Below are 15,179 nucleotides of genomic sequence, written 5' to 3'. Positions count from 1 at the left end.
GAAGAACGGTTGCAGGAACTGGGCATAGCTAGTTTAATGAAGAGAAGGACTAGGGGAGACATGATAGCAGTGTTCCAATATCTCAGGGGCTGCCACAAAGAAGAGGGAGTCAAGCTATTCTCCAAAGGACCTGAGGGCAGGACAAGAAGCAATGGGTGGAAACTAATCAAGGAGAGAAGCAACCTAGAACTAAGGAGAAATTTCCTGACAGAACAATTAATAAGTGGAACAACTTTCCTGTAGAAGTTGTGAATGCCCCAACACTGGAAATGTTTAAGAAGATGTTGGTTAACCATTTGTCTGAAGTGGTATAGAGTTTCCTGCCTGGGCAGGGGGTTGGACTAGAAGACCTCCAAGGTCCCTTCCAACTCTGTTATTCTATTCTATTCTACCTTTGCATCAGCTCCCTCAGCTTTTCGCGTCCGTTTCATGATCTCTTCCAGGCGCTGCAAGAAGAAAAACAAAACAAGAATGTCAGAAAAGAAAAACCCAGCCCTATTCAAATGCAAAAGTTTGCTGCCTCACCAGCCCCAACAGGAGGGGGAAGTCTGATTTATAAAACAGTGAGATTATATAGGAATTATTTGAATGTTTTGCTCTGGGGTGAGGATGCTAGAACATCCTGTACAGTTTTCAAACTGGAAGGGTTCACACAGGGAAAATGTAGTGGAGATCTCTTCCAAAGCTTCAGGTACTGGGACCCGAAGAAGAATTACATGCCACTGTTCAAGTGTTATCCCATTACAAGTTGTCCTCGCCCGACGACCCCACTGGGACCAGAATTTCCACTGCCAAGCAAGATGGTTGCTAAATGAATCACACCCAACTATATGACCTTTTTGCCATCGTGGTTAAGTGGATCACTGCAGTTGCTGAGTGAATCATGAGATCATTAAGCAACTCTAGCTTTTTCCATTGACTTGCTTGCTTTCCCAACTGGCTTCTGATAAAGCCAGTTGGGAAGGTTGCAAATGGAGATCACAAGATCCCAGGAACACTGCAGCTATTGTAATTAGATACTGGTTGCTCAGCACTTAAATTTTGATCACATGACCGTGGGAATGCTACAACAATGCCCGCCTTTGGGGTGAGTTTTAACTGTGCTTGCCAATGAAATTGAATTTCACCGAAGACGTCGTGATTTCCCGATAGCAACTCTTTAAAATCCAGCGGTTCGAGCGCCAACAACCAGACCCACAAGTATAGAGTACAAATAAGGTACTTTACTGCTTTGTGCCTATTTCACAGGAATCTTCCTAGATTGGCCGCTTACCCCTGGGAAAGAGTAGATAAGTCTAATTGCCTTCCAGGGTGGGTCAGACCTTGTGTCTTGTGTTTGCATAACGACTACAGACTATTTCCCATTTGACCCCTCCTCCCGACTGGGACAATTGCTCTCCAACACAGTGGCTAAGACAAACTGGCCTGCTTGCTTGCTTTGGAAGCAAATTCCCAAGTACAGCGATTATAGAGCTGTCCACATCTTGCATGATTAATAGGCACAATGTCAAGTGCACTGGTGCAACCTACCAGGGATGCTGAGGCAACCCTCTTACCTTCTTCCTCTCCAGCCGTTCTTGTTCTTCTCTCTGGAAATGTTTTTCTCGTTCCACTCGCTGGCGTTCAGCCTCTTCCCGGGCCCGAGCCTCGGCTTCTTCCTTCTGCAGGGAAGGAGAGGAGAGGTGAGCATCTGCCGTGCCAGAGACGGTTCCACCCCCCCCCATTTCCAGCTGCTGCAGAAGCACCAGGAGAGGAAGTGGGACTTTCTGAGTCAGATTCCCCCCCCCACCCAATGAATGAGAGAAAAAAAGGCAGCTCCTCTTGCCAGACCATTTGGGGAATTCAGGGATCCATCCAGGGTGAAATGCTACCGGTAGTAAAAAATGCTTTAAAAAAGTTTTTTAAAAAAGGTTCCCACGATTGTGCGGCACAGCTGATTGTCACATCTGATCGTTGGAACCTTTTTTAAAGCATTTTTTTACTACCTATTTGCCCAAACTGGTAGTAAAAAAATGCTTTAAAAAGTAAAAAAAAAAAAAAAAGGTTCCGACAATCGCGGGCACAGCTCAGGGGTGGGTTCTACTTACCTTTACTACTGGTTTGCAACAGGGGCGCGCGTGCTCGCTTCGCTCACACGCACACTCTTCTGCACAAGTGAAGAAGCTTCTGCGCATGTGCAGAAGCATTTTGATGACGTTGGGGTTGGTGGGCGGAGCCTCCCACCGGTTTTACTACAAGTTCTATAGAATTGGTGCGAACCGGGGGCAACCCACCACTGGCACAGCTGATTGTCAGAATTTTTAAAAACTTTTTTTAGTTAAAAAATGCTTTAAAAAGTTAAAAAAAAAAGTTGGCCACACCTACCCAGTCACATGACCTCACCACCACCAAGCCACGCCCACAGAACCGGTAGGGAAAATTTGTGAATTTCACCACTGAATCCATCTCTGTAAAGGGGAAAGATGTTCTTTCTGCCTAAGCAAAATATCAACCCTTCTCAGCAGGACAGATAGTCCTTGATTAGCGACTGCCTCATTTAGTGACCGTTTGCAGTTACGGCAGTAATGAAAAAGCTACGTGAGGACCAGTAGTCCCTCAACTCGCAACACACACCTGCTTCTGCAGCCGTTCTTGTTCCTCTTGCTCTGCCCTGGCCCGTTCCTGAGCCTCCTGCTCCTCCTGGTGGGCCAGCTGCTCCTCCAGCCTAGCCAGCTCAACCTGCTGCTGCAGGCGGTCTCTGGCTTCTTGCTGAGCCCGCTCCTCCGCTTGGCGCCTGCCGGATGTCAAGAGTCAAAGCTGAAGCATAAACCACGAAAATGAAGAATGGAAAGTGCCCGCTAAGGGCATTTTAGCATGCCCCAGAAGCAATACGCTTGCAATCCAGAAGCTTAACTCAGGTCATGCGAAGGGAAAATAAAACTCTGCACATGTTCCATGTCACCATCTCGTTTCACCCATTTTCAGTTGAGTATCTGATCACTTCCCTAAGGGATGAGACACTCGACCTAGAACAGGGGTCAGCAACCCACGACTCTGGAGCCGCATGCAGCTCTTTCATCCCTCTGCTGTGGCTCCCTGTTGCTAGTCAGCTCCACAATTAATAGGGCTTTTGGTTAGGACAGGTAGAAGAAAAAGGACACCGTGCTAGGAGCAGAGTCTATGGTGGGGGAATGGGAATTCCAGTCGGCAGAGGAAAAAGGATGCCGCGCTAGGAGGAGACTCTATGGTAGGGAAACGGGACTTCCGGTCAGCAGAGGAAAAAGGATGCCGCGCTAGGAGGAGACTCTATGGTAGGGGAACGGAACTTCCAGTCGGCAGAGGAAAAAGGATGCTGCCCTAGGAGGACTCTATGGTAGGGGAACCGGACTTCTGGTTGGCTCCAGAATTGAATGGGGGCTTCCGGTTAGGATCTTTGTGGCTCTTTGAGAGTTTAAGGTTGCCGACCTCTGACCTAGAATGAGATGAAATGAGATTCTGGCTGGTCACTTGAAGTTGGGCACTCATTGTGCCCAACTCTCCAGGAAAAAAATAATAATAGGATCCTCCTGCTCCATGAGGGCTAGAAACCTTGCTTCAGCTCCACTGGAAAACTCACCGCTCCTGCTCCTCTTGCTCCTTCCGTTCCTGCTCCTCCCGCTCCCGCTGTTCCCGTGCCTGCCGCCGTTTCTCCGACAGCAGTCTAGCAGCTTCTTCTCGGTCTGTGGTGCCAGCCATCGGTTTGCCTGGCGTTGAGGGAGGAGGTGGAGGCATCGGGCTGGCAGCCCCCGAGGGGGCAGTGATTTCTATAGAAAGCCAAAGGCAGGGTTAACCCACTTCCCCCAGAAGAAGCCTCCCCACCTGCCCACCAGTATCGCCACCCAGGCATCACATCCATAATGGAAGGGAAGAGGTAGCTCGGCTTGATTGTAAGGAGGCTCTGGGGTGGTTAAGGCAGCTCAGAGTCTGCTTGTTCAGTGGTTTTGGATAGTCACCACGACTTCACTCACACAATGCTCTTAAGACGAGGCTTAAGTTATTGCTAAATTAACCAAGGTTAGCATTATCCAAGCTAGTTCCAAAGGTGCTTTTTCAAGAGGCCACCAGACTTTCTGGTTTTTCTTTGAAGACGTTTTATCAGGGGTGAAATCCAGCAGGTTCTAACAGGTTCTGGAAAACTGGTAGCGGAAATTTTGAGTAGTTCAGAGAACTGAAGAGCCTTGATAGTACAGTGGTCTAAGCACCCTGTTATTAACACAGCTGCCTGCAATTACTGCTGGTTCGAATCTCTCCAAGGCTCAAGGTTGACTCAGCCTTCCACCCTTTCTAAGGTAGGTGAAATGAGGACCAGTTTGTGGGGGCAATAAGCTGACTTTGTATAAATATACAAAAGTATGAAGGCTATTGCTTAACACATTGTAAGCCGCCCTGAGTCTCCGGAGAAGGGCGGCATATAAATCAAATTTAAAAAAAACAAAAAACAAAAAAACTGGCAAATATCACCTCTGGCTGGCTCCAGAGTGGGGTGGGAATGGGGATTTTGCAGTATCCTTCCCCCAGGAGTGGGGAGGGAATGGGGATTTTGCAGTATCCTTCCCCCAGGAGTAGGGAGGGAATGGGGATTTTGCAGTATCCTTCCCTTGCCATGCCCACCAAGCCAGCGGTGAAATTTGAATTTTTTTTACTACCGGTTCTGTGGGTGTGGCTTGGTGGGCGTCGACCGCAATCCAGTGTTAACTAACACCAACTATGGCCCACCTGCTGGTGTTTCGCTGCTCCCCGTTGCCTTCAAGCTCTCCTCCGGGGCTGGAGAAGCTGCCCCACGTTCCTTCGGATCGTTCTTGCGTTCACGAGCCTTCGGTTGGCCTTCGGGCTCCCTGCGAACTCGCCTCTTGGGGGAAGACTGGGCACTGCGAGTCAGGCTTGGCCGATGTGAAATGCTGGGTCCCGGGCTTGGCGAGGCTTGGCGCTGTTTGGCTACAGCCGGCAAGGCTGGCTTGGGTTTAGGGCTTGGGCTGCCAAAGGGAAGCATAGAGGAGATGGCATTAGAGACAAGGTGGGGGAAACGGCCAATCCTATTCTGGAGACTCTTCCTCAGAGGTCTTCAAACTTGTCCGCTTTAAGACTTGTGGACTTCAACTCCACAAAAGTGTCGACTGGCGGCCCCCAGGGGGAGAGCCTTTTCTGTGAGGGCACCCACCATCTGGAACGAGCTCCCCCCAGAGATACAGAAGATTCCGGATCTGCGCACTTTCCGCCGTGCCCTCAAAACATTTCTGTTTCAGCAGGCCGGCCTGGCCTAACTTTCCCTTTATATTGCTTTTTTGATTTTATTTTAAACTGGGATGTCTTGAATTATCTAGGACCAGAGTGTTTAGTATATTTTAATTGTTTTTTTTTTTTATTAACGTTTGTATTACATGTATTTTTATCGTTCGCTGTTCACCGCCCTGAGTCCCTTAGGAATAGGGCGGTATATAAATTTAATAAATAAATAAATAAATAAATAAATAAATAAATAAATAAATAAATAAATAAACTCCCAGAATTCTCCAGCCAGCATAGCTATGCTGGCTGGAGAATTCTGGGAGTTGAAGTCCACAAGTCTTAAAGCGGACAAGTTTGAGGACTCCTGCTCTTCCTGGAGCAGAAGTGGACAAAACAACTCTCCAATGATATGATTTCCAAGGAAAACTCATGCCCAGGATCTAACATCATCCCAGGCAGGAACAACATGCAAAAAAGACCAACAACCGTGAAGTCCTGTTAAAATGTGCAATTGTCCATTTCAGTCCTTCCCAACACAGCTGAATGTGTTGAATCCCACATTCTGGCTGCACAAAGCTTCCAGCTTCGTTTGCAAAAAGTGCTTCAGAGCATGGAGGCCTGTGAATCTAAAACTGTCCTGCAATCCTAGGAAGAGATGCAGCTGCTTTAAAAGGGCTCCAGACTGAGGCTGCTTTCACGTCCCCTGGATGCAACAAAAGCATCTTTTCTGAATTTATGTCCAAAAACTCAGAATTATTGGAACGATTCCCTTACTGTAACTGTAATTTCGACGGCTCTTGTGATAGATTGTACAAAATGGAATTATCATCCTAATAGGGAGGGTTAGGAGGTTAGCGGGGGGGAAAGCATTATTGCAAATAGAGGCATTCTTGGCAGGCAGCTTCATCCATATAGTCATGGCCACCATCTTGAATTTTGATACACAGAATGGAATGGAATGGAATGGAATAGAATAGAATCTTTATTGGTTTAGTCATTTGACTACATTAAAAGTATAAAACTAATATAAATATATAAATAACGTATATTTCAGAGTATAAAACACACCTTTTTCACCCAAAAAAGAGGGTGAAAATCTGGGTGCGTCTTATATTCCGAATGTAGCCCTGCCCAGCCTCGCAAATGAAGATTTCAGAGGCTGAAAGAAGCTTCAGAAAAAAAGCCTCAGAAATGAAGCTTCAGAAAAAAAAGCCTCAGAAATGAAGCTTCAGAAAAAAAGCCTCCAAACAGAGCTTCAGAAAAAAAGCCTCTGAAAGGCTTTTATCTAAAATAATATGGCAAGCAAAAAAAGAAGAATCAGTAAAAGTTTTAACCAAACTATGCTAACAAATCTGGAGAATGACACAATAACCAACATTGGAAGAGTTTAACCTGTATACCAATACCAAAGAAAGGCGATTGAACAGAGTACAGATAGTCCTTCAGAATAAAAGCCTTTGAAAGAAGCTTCAGAAAAAAAAAGCCTCCAAACAGAGCTTCAGAAAAAAAGCCTCTGAAAGAAGTTTCAGGAAAAAAAGCCTTTTTTTCTGAAGCTCTGTTTCAGAGGCTTTCAGAGGCAGGAAAAAAAGCAAAAAAAAAAAGCAAGGCACAGAACTCACAACCAAGGAACCTGTTGCTAAAATTCACCTCTGGGAACAGCTGATTGGGGGTATTCCAGGAGGCCAATCCACCTGCCAATCAGCTCTTTTCTTATTTTCCTCCCCAAAAACTAAGGTGTGTCTTATACTCCGGTGCGCCTTATATTCCAAAAAATATGGTACATGCAAAGAAAACAATAGGATGTGTTCACAGCAAGACATCCTCCTTTACAATTAACTCCAATCTTATCTATATATTCTGTCCCCTTCAAAATGACCTTTGATATACATCTCCCACAGTCAGACACGATTGCAAAGTTGGTTTCCCAAAGTCTTTTTGGCCAGTGCTAAATTAATTCGGCATCTTGTCAAGATCCTTGTGACTTCTTACCTGCCTTCGGGTACATGCAGCTGACGGGCCTGGCCAGAAGGCGTAGAGTGGCGTTTGCGGAGGGCTAAGGCACTCTTTTCTTGGGCGTTTTCCCGATCCTTGTCTTTCTTTTCTTTCTTTTTCTGATGCTGAGAAGAGGAGAAGGAAGAATCATAGAGCAGAACCCACTTTGATGGCAGAGAAGCAATTCTCCAGAGCGCTAGGCCAAATCAATTCACAGTAACACCATCTTCAAAGCAGGGGGTTGTTGAAAACAGTGCATCTCAATCTTGCCAATGTATGGACTTCAACTCCCAGTGTTCCCCACTCCTTTAAGATGTATGGAAGTCCCAGAACTGCCAGTGTCCTGGTTGGACAAACCTTTCTGTATCTGTCTGTACAGTCAGTTGCTTAGCAACTGAAAGCTCTATTGGTTTTCATCCATCTCTCCAGGCAACAGCAGAAGCATGTTTGAACATATAAAGCTCTGATGTAAAGGTTCCACTCGCACATATGTGCTAGTCGTTCCTGACTCTAGGGGGCGGTGCTCATCTCCGTTTGAAAGCCGAAGAGCCAGCGCTGTCCGAAGACGTCTCCGTGGTCATGTGACCGGCATGACTCAACACCAAAGGCGCACGGAACGCTGTTTCCTTCCCACCAAAGGTGGTCCCTATTTTTCTACTTGCATTTTTTTTAATGTGCTTTCAAACTGCTAGGTTGGCAGAAACTGGGACAAGTAATGGGAGCTCACCCTGTTATGCGGCACTAGAGATTCGAACCACTGAACTGCCAACCTTTGGATCGACAAGCTCAGCATCTTAGCTACTGAGCCACTGCATCCCTTATATGTATGCCAGTGGTGGGTTGCCCCTGGTTTGGACCGATTCGCAAGAACCAGTAGTAAAACTGGCGGGAGGCTCTGCCCACCACCCCGGATGTCGTCATCAGCAATCTGCGCATGCGAGAAGCAAGGCGTGCACAAGATCCCATTGCGAACTGGTAGTAAAGGTAATTAGAAACCACTTCTGATGTATCTATGAGGTATCTATGTATGTTTATGTGTGTAGCTAATCGGTGTCTCTTTCCCAGCCACATACTTCAGGTCTGGAATTCCACCTAAGAGGCCAGGACTCGGGTTTAATTTAGGAAGAAGACTATGAGAGCCCCAGGAATTAAGCAAATCCTGGAAAACAACCACTGAGAAGACCACTGGAAGACCATTTTCCACTGGATGAAACTCAAAGCAATTTCCTCAAATGGCTGACTTCCCCCTCAAGGTCATTACAGTTCTCCTCTTCCCAACAGGCAGGGCTGAAAATGAGACGTAGCCCCCCCCACATCTGAAGTAGGGGACAGCAGGTTGAGGGAAGCTGAGCTGCTGCAGCATTCGAGACCATAAATCTGCCAGTCTCTGTTGCTTCTAACAAGAGAGATAACACTTTGGTGGGAATAAAGATGTGGATCTAAAGCAGCATTTCTCAAACTTGGCAACTTTACTGGGCGTCAAATTCTTAGAAGTTGCCAGATTTGAGACACGCCGATCTAAAGAGTTAGGATGGTTAATTTAAAAAAAAGAAAAAACCATATAGCAACTTACAGGAGAGGAGTGAGGCTTATTCCGGGGAGTTACATCAGGGCTGCTGGTTGCTGGCCGCCGTCTCTCCGTACAACGATGTACACGCTGGTTTTTGCAGGGGCTTACGGGGCTGGCAGAAGCTGAGCGGGGGCACACGGGGACTGTTGGCGGTGAATGAAAACAGAAGGTCTGAATCTTCTCTAGAGTGGCTTAGCAATACGAGGCGTTTGTGCTCGCTAGCGGGCAAGCCTGTGCGCGTGCACTCCATTTGTGTGAGCCACAGGCAATCACAGGCACGCTGCTCATGAAAATGGAGCTGTGTGCACGTGTGCTTGCCAGCCACTGGTGCAAACCATGCCCTCCCCCTCCCCGCCAATCTGGAAATGTTAGGGAACTCTGGCTTATTCAATCAGCCAAACATCACATGCTTAGACACAAACCCTGGTTCATAAACCAGGGGTGAAATTCAGCAGGTTCTAACAGGTTCTGGAGAACCGGTAGAGGAAATTTTGAGTAGTTCGGAGAACCGGCAAATACCACCTCTGGATGGCCCCAGAGTGGGATGGGAATGGGGATTTTGCAGTATCCTTCTCCCTGGAGTAGGGAGGGAATGGGGATTTTGCAGTATCCTTCCCCCAGGAGTGAGGAGGGAATGGGGATTTTGCAGTATCTTCTCTGGAATGGGGAGGGAATGGAGATTTTGCAATATTCTTCCCCCAGGAGTGGGGAGAGAATGGGGATTTTGCAGTATCCTTCCCTGGAGTGGGGAGGGAATGGGGATTTTGCAGTATCCTTCCCTGGAGTGGGGAGGGAATGGAGATTTTGCAATATCCTTCTCCCAGGAGTGGGGAGGGAATGGGGATTTTGCAGTATCCTTCTCTGGAACGGGGAGGGAATGGAGATTTTGCAATATCCTTCCCCTGCTACGCCCACCAAGCCACGCCCACAGGACCAATAGGAAAAAAAATTGAATTTCACCCCTGTCATAAATGTAATGGCCAAGTTCACGGAACGCAAGCTAAAACGAACAAATCAATACAAGGATGCAACAGCAGTGCTTGCCTGATGCAATTGCAGAACCCAACATTATTTTGGCATCATCGTGGCTTGCTCGGCGAATTTCCATCGCTGGTGGACCCATCCCGCCTTCCTCTAGATCAGTGTTTCTCAACCTTGGAAGCTTGAAGATGGGTGGACTTCAACACCCAGAATCCCCCAGCCAGCGCTGCTGGCTGGGGGATTCTGGGAGTTGAAGTCCACCCATCTTCAAGCTACCAAGGTTGAGAAACACTGCTCTAGATAACCTTTTAGCCCCTTTAGATCATTGTGCTTACCCTGCTCCTTGCCATTGCCGGCTAGCGTCACAGCGCTTCTGCTGCGGGCCAAGAAGGCGAGAGTTGGGGTCATCAGCCGGTCCACGATGCTGCTCTCCCAAGCACTAAGTTGGAGGCTGCGATCTGGGGAAGGAAAACCAACGTTTTTGGTTAATCCAAGCTCTGGGAGGCTCAGTTTCATCCTGGACCAATCTTCCAGTGTTTGGAGCTGCAAAGCGCTCCTTGGATTTCTGGTCTGCAGAGGAGTTCAACAAGACTAACGTTCCAAATCCCTTCCTTGAAACTTGTAGCTACTACTACTACTACTACTACAGTTATGTTAGGAGCACCAAAGCACTTTCAGGTTGAGAGGATTAGCCAGTGACATCACCATTACCCAGGGGACACCCAGTTAGGGGATCTTTTCATGTCCCCATGAAACTGCCCACCAAAGTGGTACCTATCTATCTACTTGCGCAGTGGTGAAATGTAAAGTTTGTTACTACCAGTTCTGTGGGCATGGCTTGGTGGTGGTGGTGGGGTAATGTGACTGGGTGGGTGTGGCCAACTTTTTTCTTTTTCTTTTAAAAGCATTTTTTCTACAACCTTAAGAGGTTTTAAAAGCCTCTGACGATCAGGCAACTCAGCTGGGATCGTCAGAGGCTTTTAAAAGCATTTTTTTCTACAACCTCTTCAGCCAAAGAGGTTGTAGAAAAAAATGCTTTTAAAAGCCTCTGACGATCCCAGCTGAGCCGCGCCATACCTGAACCTGCCGCCATAGCTACCAGATCGGAGGTTCTGGTCCGAACCGGGAGTATTTCACCCCTGTACTTGTGGTTGCCCACTTTTGGGTCTGCTGGGTCAGCAGGAGCTGGAGCAAGTGACGGGAGCTCACCCCATCACATGGCAGCAACCGGATCTCAAACACGGGGCTGCCAATCTTCAGACCAACATCCTAACCATGTGAGCCTCTGTGCTCCCCAACATGGAGCGCAGGTGCCGAGATGTGATTCTGGTTAGCCAAACCAGGTGTGGAAGGCAGGACTGGTACAAAGGAACCAGGTTTAAGATGTTGGAAGAAAAAAGAAGTTGTCCCTGTGCTTGGCCAAGGACAGGAAATATGGATTATACTTAGTCCTCGACTTACAACCACAACTGAGCCCCAGATTTCCATCGCTCAGCAAGACAGTTCTTAAGTGAGTTTTGCTTCATTTTGCAACCTTTCTTGCCACAGTTGTTAAGTGAATCCCTGCAATTGTTAAAGCCAATCATTCGGTCACTAAGCAAATCTGGCTTCACCCGTTGGCTTTGCCTGTCGGAAGCTGGCTAGGAAGGTTACGAACGGGGATCACATGACCCCAGGACGGGACAGTGCAACCGTCATAAGTACATGCCAGTTGCCATGGATCTGAATTTTGATCATGTGACCATGGGGATGCTGCAATGGCCGTCAGCGTGAAAACCAAACACAAGCCACTTTTTCAATGCTGTTGTAACTTTGAACGGTCACTAAATGAATGGTTGTAAGTCGAGGACTACCTGTATTCCATTCTAACTAGTGCACTTGTTAGCCTTATGCCTTCCCTTTCCTCCTGCGGCTGAAGTCAACCTACTAGCCCTCTCTATGGCCCTTTTCCCCAGCAATAGCAACCCTGCAGGATAGGTTGTGCTGAAAGGGTGGGAGTGGCCCAAAGTCCAGGAAGGGCTGGCCGTGGCAGAAGGTGGGACCCAACCCAAGTACTCTGGCTCTTTCCTAGCCCCCTGGCCCAGGGGTCTGCAACCTTAAGCACTCAAAAGAGCCATTTGGACCTGTTTCCCACAGAAAAGAAAACACCGGGAGCCACAAAACCTGGTTGGGCGTGGCCAACCCGATGTCACTCACTTCCACCAGTCACATGATCCCCCCTAGCCACACGTACCCAGCCAGTCATTAGGGCAAAGAACCAGTTGTTAAAAAACACCAGGAACCACAAAATCCTTTTGACATCTCTCTTTCTCCCCTCCCTCCCCTTTCTCTCTCTCTCCCCTCCTCTCTCTGTATCTCTCTGTCTCTGCCCTGGCCGCTTCTCCATCCCCAGCCATCACCCTTACCTTCTCAGGTCAGGCGAGGAGTGACTGGGAGGGGAGGGCAAGGGGCGGGGCCAGCCACTGGTGGGATCACCTGACAGGGAGCCACAGCAGAAAGTCCAAAGAGCCACATGCGGCTCCGGAGCTGCAGGTTGCTGACCCCTGCCCTAGCCCCTATCCCACACACGAACAATCTTCCAGTAGCTTAACCCATAATCCTTTTTGCAAGAGATGGTTTTAGATATTTGGCATTTCAGAGTTTTGCTTGCAACTGCCTTCATGGGTATGTCAAAAAAAAAAAAAGAAGGAATCAATGAGAAAAAGGGTGTCCCCACTCATCCCGAGTCCTAGGCTCATCTGCGTACATCTCCCAAGGGATTAATTCCTGATAAGAGTGCAGTTTTTGGTAGAAAGAGGGTTACAAATCCAGATTGGGATGATTTGATTGATGGAATCCAATCAAAGATGGACGTTGCCATCTCAAAGATGGGTGGACTTCAACTCCCAGAATCCCTCAGCCAGCATGGTCAAAAAAGGAAATCACATGACTCTGGGACCTGGCAACAGTCCTAAATATGAGTCCCTTGCCAAGCATCTGAATTTTGATCATGTGACCATGGGGCTGTGGCATCCGTTGTTAAGTGTGAAGAACAGTCATAAATCACTTTTTTCATTACTGTTGTAACTTCGAACGGTCACTGAACGAATCGTTGTAAGTCAAGGACTACCTGTACGTGGAGTCCTTGGTGGGATGACAAATGCATTATGCTTATCAATGGTGAGGACATAACAGTGTTAATATTACGGAGTCGGGAATCCATGGTTAATCCTAATTCCTACTACAGTTTAAAGATGAAACTGAGATTAGTTAGCATGTCTTTCTTGTCTAGTACAGATAGTCCTCGATTTATAACCGTTGAGCAACCATTTGACGTTACAACCGCATTAAAAAAGAAAAAGCAACTTGCAAGAGGTGCTTGCACGTACTACTCTCGTAGCAGCCTAAATCACGTGATCAACACTTGGGCATTAACTGGTAGGTATTTTTAGTAGTTGTAGCATCCCTTGGTCACGTGACTGCCATGGCTGGCTGAGGGATTCTGGGAGTTGAAGTCCATCCGTCTTAAAGTTGCTGAGGTTGAGAAACATTGTCCCAGAGCAGCGGGCTCCAAACTTTCCAGCTTGGGGGAGTTGGGGTGAGGAGGGGAGAAGGGGGGGAGGGTTTTGCACAAGCATGCATGCCATTTTCACAAATGCAGCTTTGTGCACGTATGTCCACAGCCACACATTCATCCACCACTTCCACAGCCTGGTTCCAAAATGGGCCCAAGCACCAAGCCACAGATCGGAGATTGGGGACCCCTGTCTTAGAGGGAGGAAAAAAGTAGGCAATCAAGTTTTATAGACAAAAAATTAGGTGGGGAGAAGGGGTGAAATGCTCCCGGTTCGGACCAGATCGCCCGATCCGGTAGCGATGGTGGCGGGTGGTTCAGAGAACCGGTAGCAAAAATCTCTGCTCCCCCCCCCACACCCAGCTGAGCTGCACAATCATCAGAGGCTTTTTAAAAAAAAATTTTAAAGCATTTTTTCTACAACCTCTTCGGCCGAAAAAATGCTTTTAAAAGTAAAAAAAAAAGCCTCTGATGATTGCGCGGCTGAGCTGGGATCGTCAGAGGCTTTTAAAAGCATTCTTTTATAACCTCTTCGGCAGACGCCCCCCCAATCACATTACTCCCCCCATCAAGCCATGCCCACAGAACCGATAGTAACAAATTTTACATTTCACCACTGGTGGGGAGCACCAGGTTCAGATCATAGTTGATCCTGGAACTCATTGGCTGTGTTCACATAAAGCTATCCAGCCTTTATTGGGCAACGAGTGGCTTTTGAATAGAGGCAACCCAATTCTGCTCCCAGCATTTTGTGTGTACGAGATCAGTAGCAATACAGGAGAATCCCGTCCTCTTGTTTCATTAAGCTGTTTTTTGTGCAGAGGCATCTGTGGAAGCACAGAGAGTCAAAAAAAAAGTCAAGATGGCAGCCGCAACTGAAGCCACCATCTTGACCTCTCCCTATCAAAACTTTTGTTTGTGTTTATTGCTTGACCCCAGCCAAAGTATTGGAAGAACATTGTGCAGGACTCATAATCTCACAACAGTTGCTTGCTTCATAATATATTACCGTATTTTTCGGAGTATAAGACGCACCTTTTTACCCCCTAAAAGGAGGTGAAAATTTAGGTGCGTCTTATACACCGAATATAGCCCCGCCCACCCACTGGCCCCCACCCTTTGCCCTCTGCCTCCCAGCAGTTTACCTCCTTGCAGCAAGCAGCAAGAAGAAACAGCTCCTTTCAGCTTCAGCACAGCCTGATTAGCACAAGTTGATTGGATCAGCCTCCCAACTCTCAGCTGTTTTGCACGATCCTCTGCTGCTTGCTGCAAGGAGGTAAATTGTTGGAGCAGATTTTTTCCCCCTTGTGCTAATCAAGCTATGCTGAAAACAAAAATGAAAGTAAAGCAGGCTGTTTGCTGCAAGGAAACAAAATTGCTGGGAGGCAGAGGCAGATTTCTTTTTCTTGTTTTCCTCACCAAAAAAGGTAGGTGCGTCTTATAGTCCGGTGCATCCTATACTTCGAAAAATACAGTTAAGTGATGTTTTCAGTTTCACTAAACTGGTAAATAAACCCAGATTAGCTGATTTACCTCCTTATGCCCTGAACGTGTAGCCAGTTTCTCAGTTTCTTTAATAATTCCATTGGCTGCCCAAACAAGCTACTTTAAAGCTGGCACACTCCGGGAGATTAAAGGAACTTTGTAATAGTTACGTAGCAAACTGCATGTTGACATTCTGGGTACGGCGGATAATTCTGCAAACAATGTTGACACTCGACTGACATTACAAACCACCTTTGCCTGAAAAAAACCCTTTAGCTTTGTAGATTCTGCCAGAGGAAGTGACTTGCAACAGACACAAATATGAACAATGGGAGATTGAAATAGCAAATCTCA

At 47.2% G+C, this 15,179-nt stretch overlaps 1 protein-coding gene across 2 annotated transcripts in view; it reads right to left on the bottom strand.

Annotated features, from left to right (window-relative positions):
- The window catches only part of MAP7D1 (MAP7 domain containing 1), an 84,369-nt gene that overhangs the window by 11,937 nt on the left and 57,253 nt on the right, over positions 1-15,179 (bottom strand). For both annotated transcript variants that reach the window (XM_060691421.2, XM_087876301.1), the window contains 8 exons: positions 10,123-10,245; positions 8,810-8,949; positions 7,234-7,361; positions 4,735-4,991; positions 3,596-3,782; positions 2,614-2,773; positions 1,557-1,661; positions 393-446 (listed from right to left, as the gene is read on the bottom strand). In XM_060691421.2, coding sequence (XP_060547404.2) covers positions 393-446; positions 1,557-1,661; positions 2,614-2,773; positions 3,596-3,782; positions 4,735-4,991; positions 7,234-7,361; positions 8,810-8,949; positions 10,123-10,245 — 1,154 coding nt within the window. The remainder of the gene's footprint in view (positions 1-392; positions 447-1,556; positions 1,662-2,613; positions 2,774-3,595; positions 3,783-4,734; positions 4,992-7,233; positions 7,362-8,809; positions 8,950-10,122; positions 10,246-15,179) is intronic.

The sequence above is a fragment of the Pantherophis guttatus genome, chromosome 10 (assembly GCF_059756535.1).
Source record: "Pantherophis guttatus breed Tessera chromosome 10, ASM5975653v1, whole genome shotgun sequence".
Classification (NCBI taxonomy): domain Eukaryota; kingdom Metazoa; phylum Chordata; class Lepidosauria; order Squamata; family Colubridae; genus Pantherophis; species Pantherophis guttatus.
Note: the sequence above shows the minus strand (reverse complement) of the source record. Positions and strands in the feature narration are given on the sequence as shown.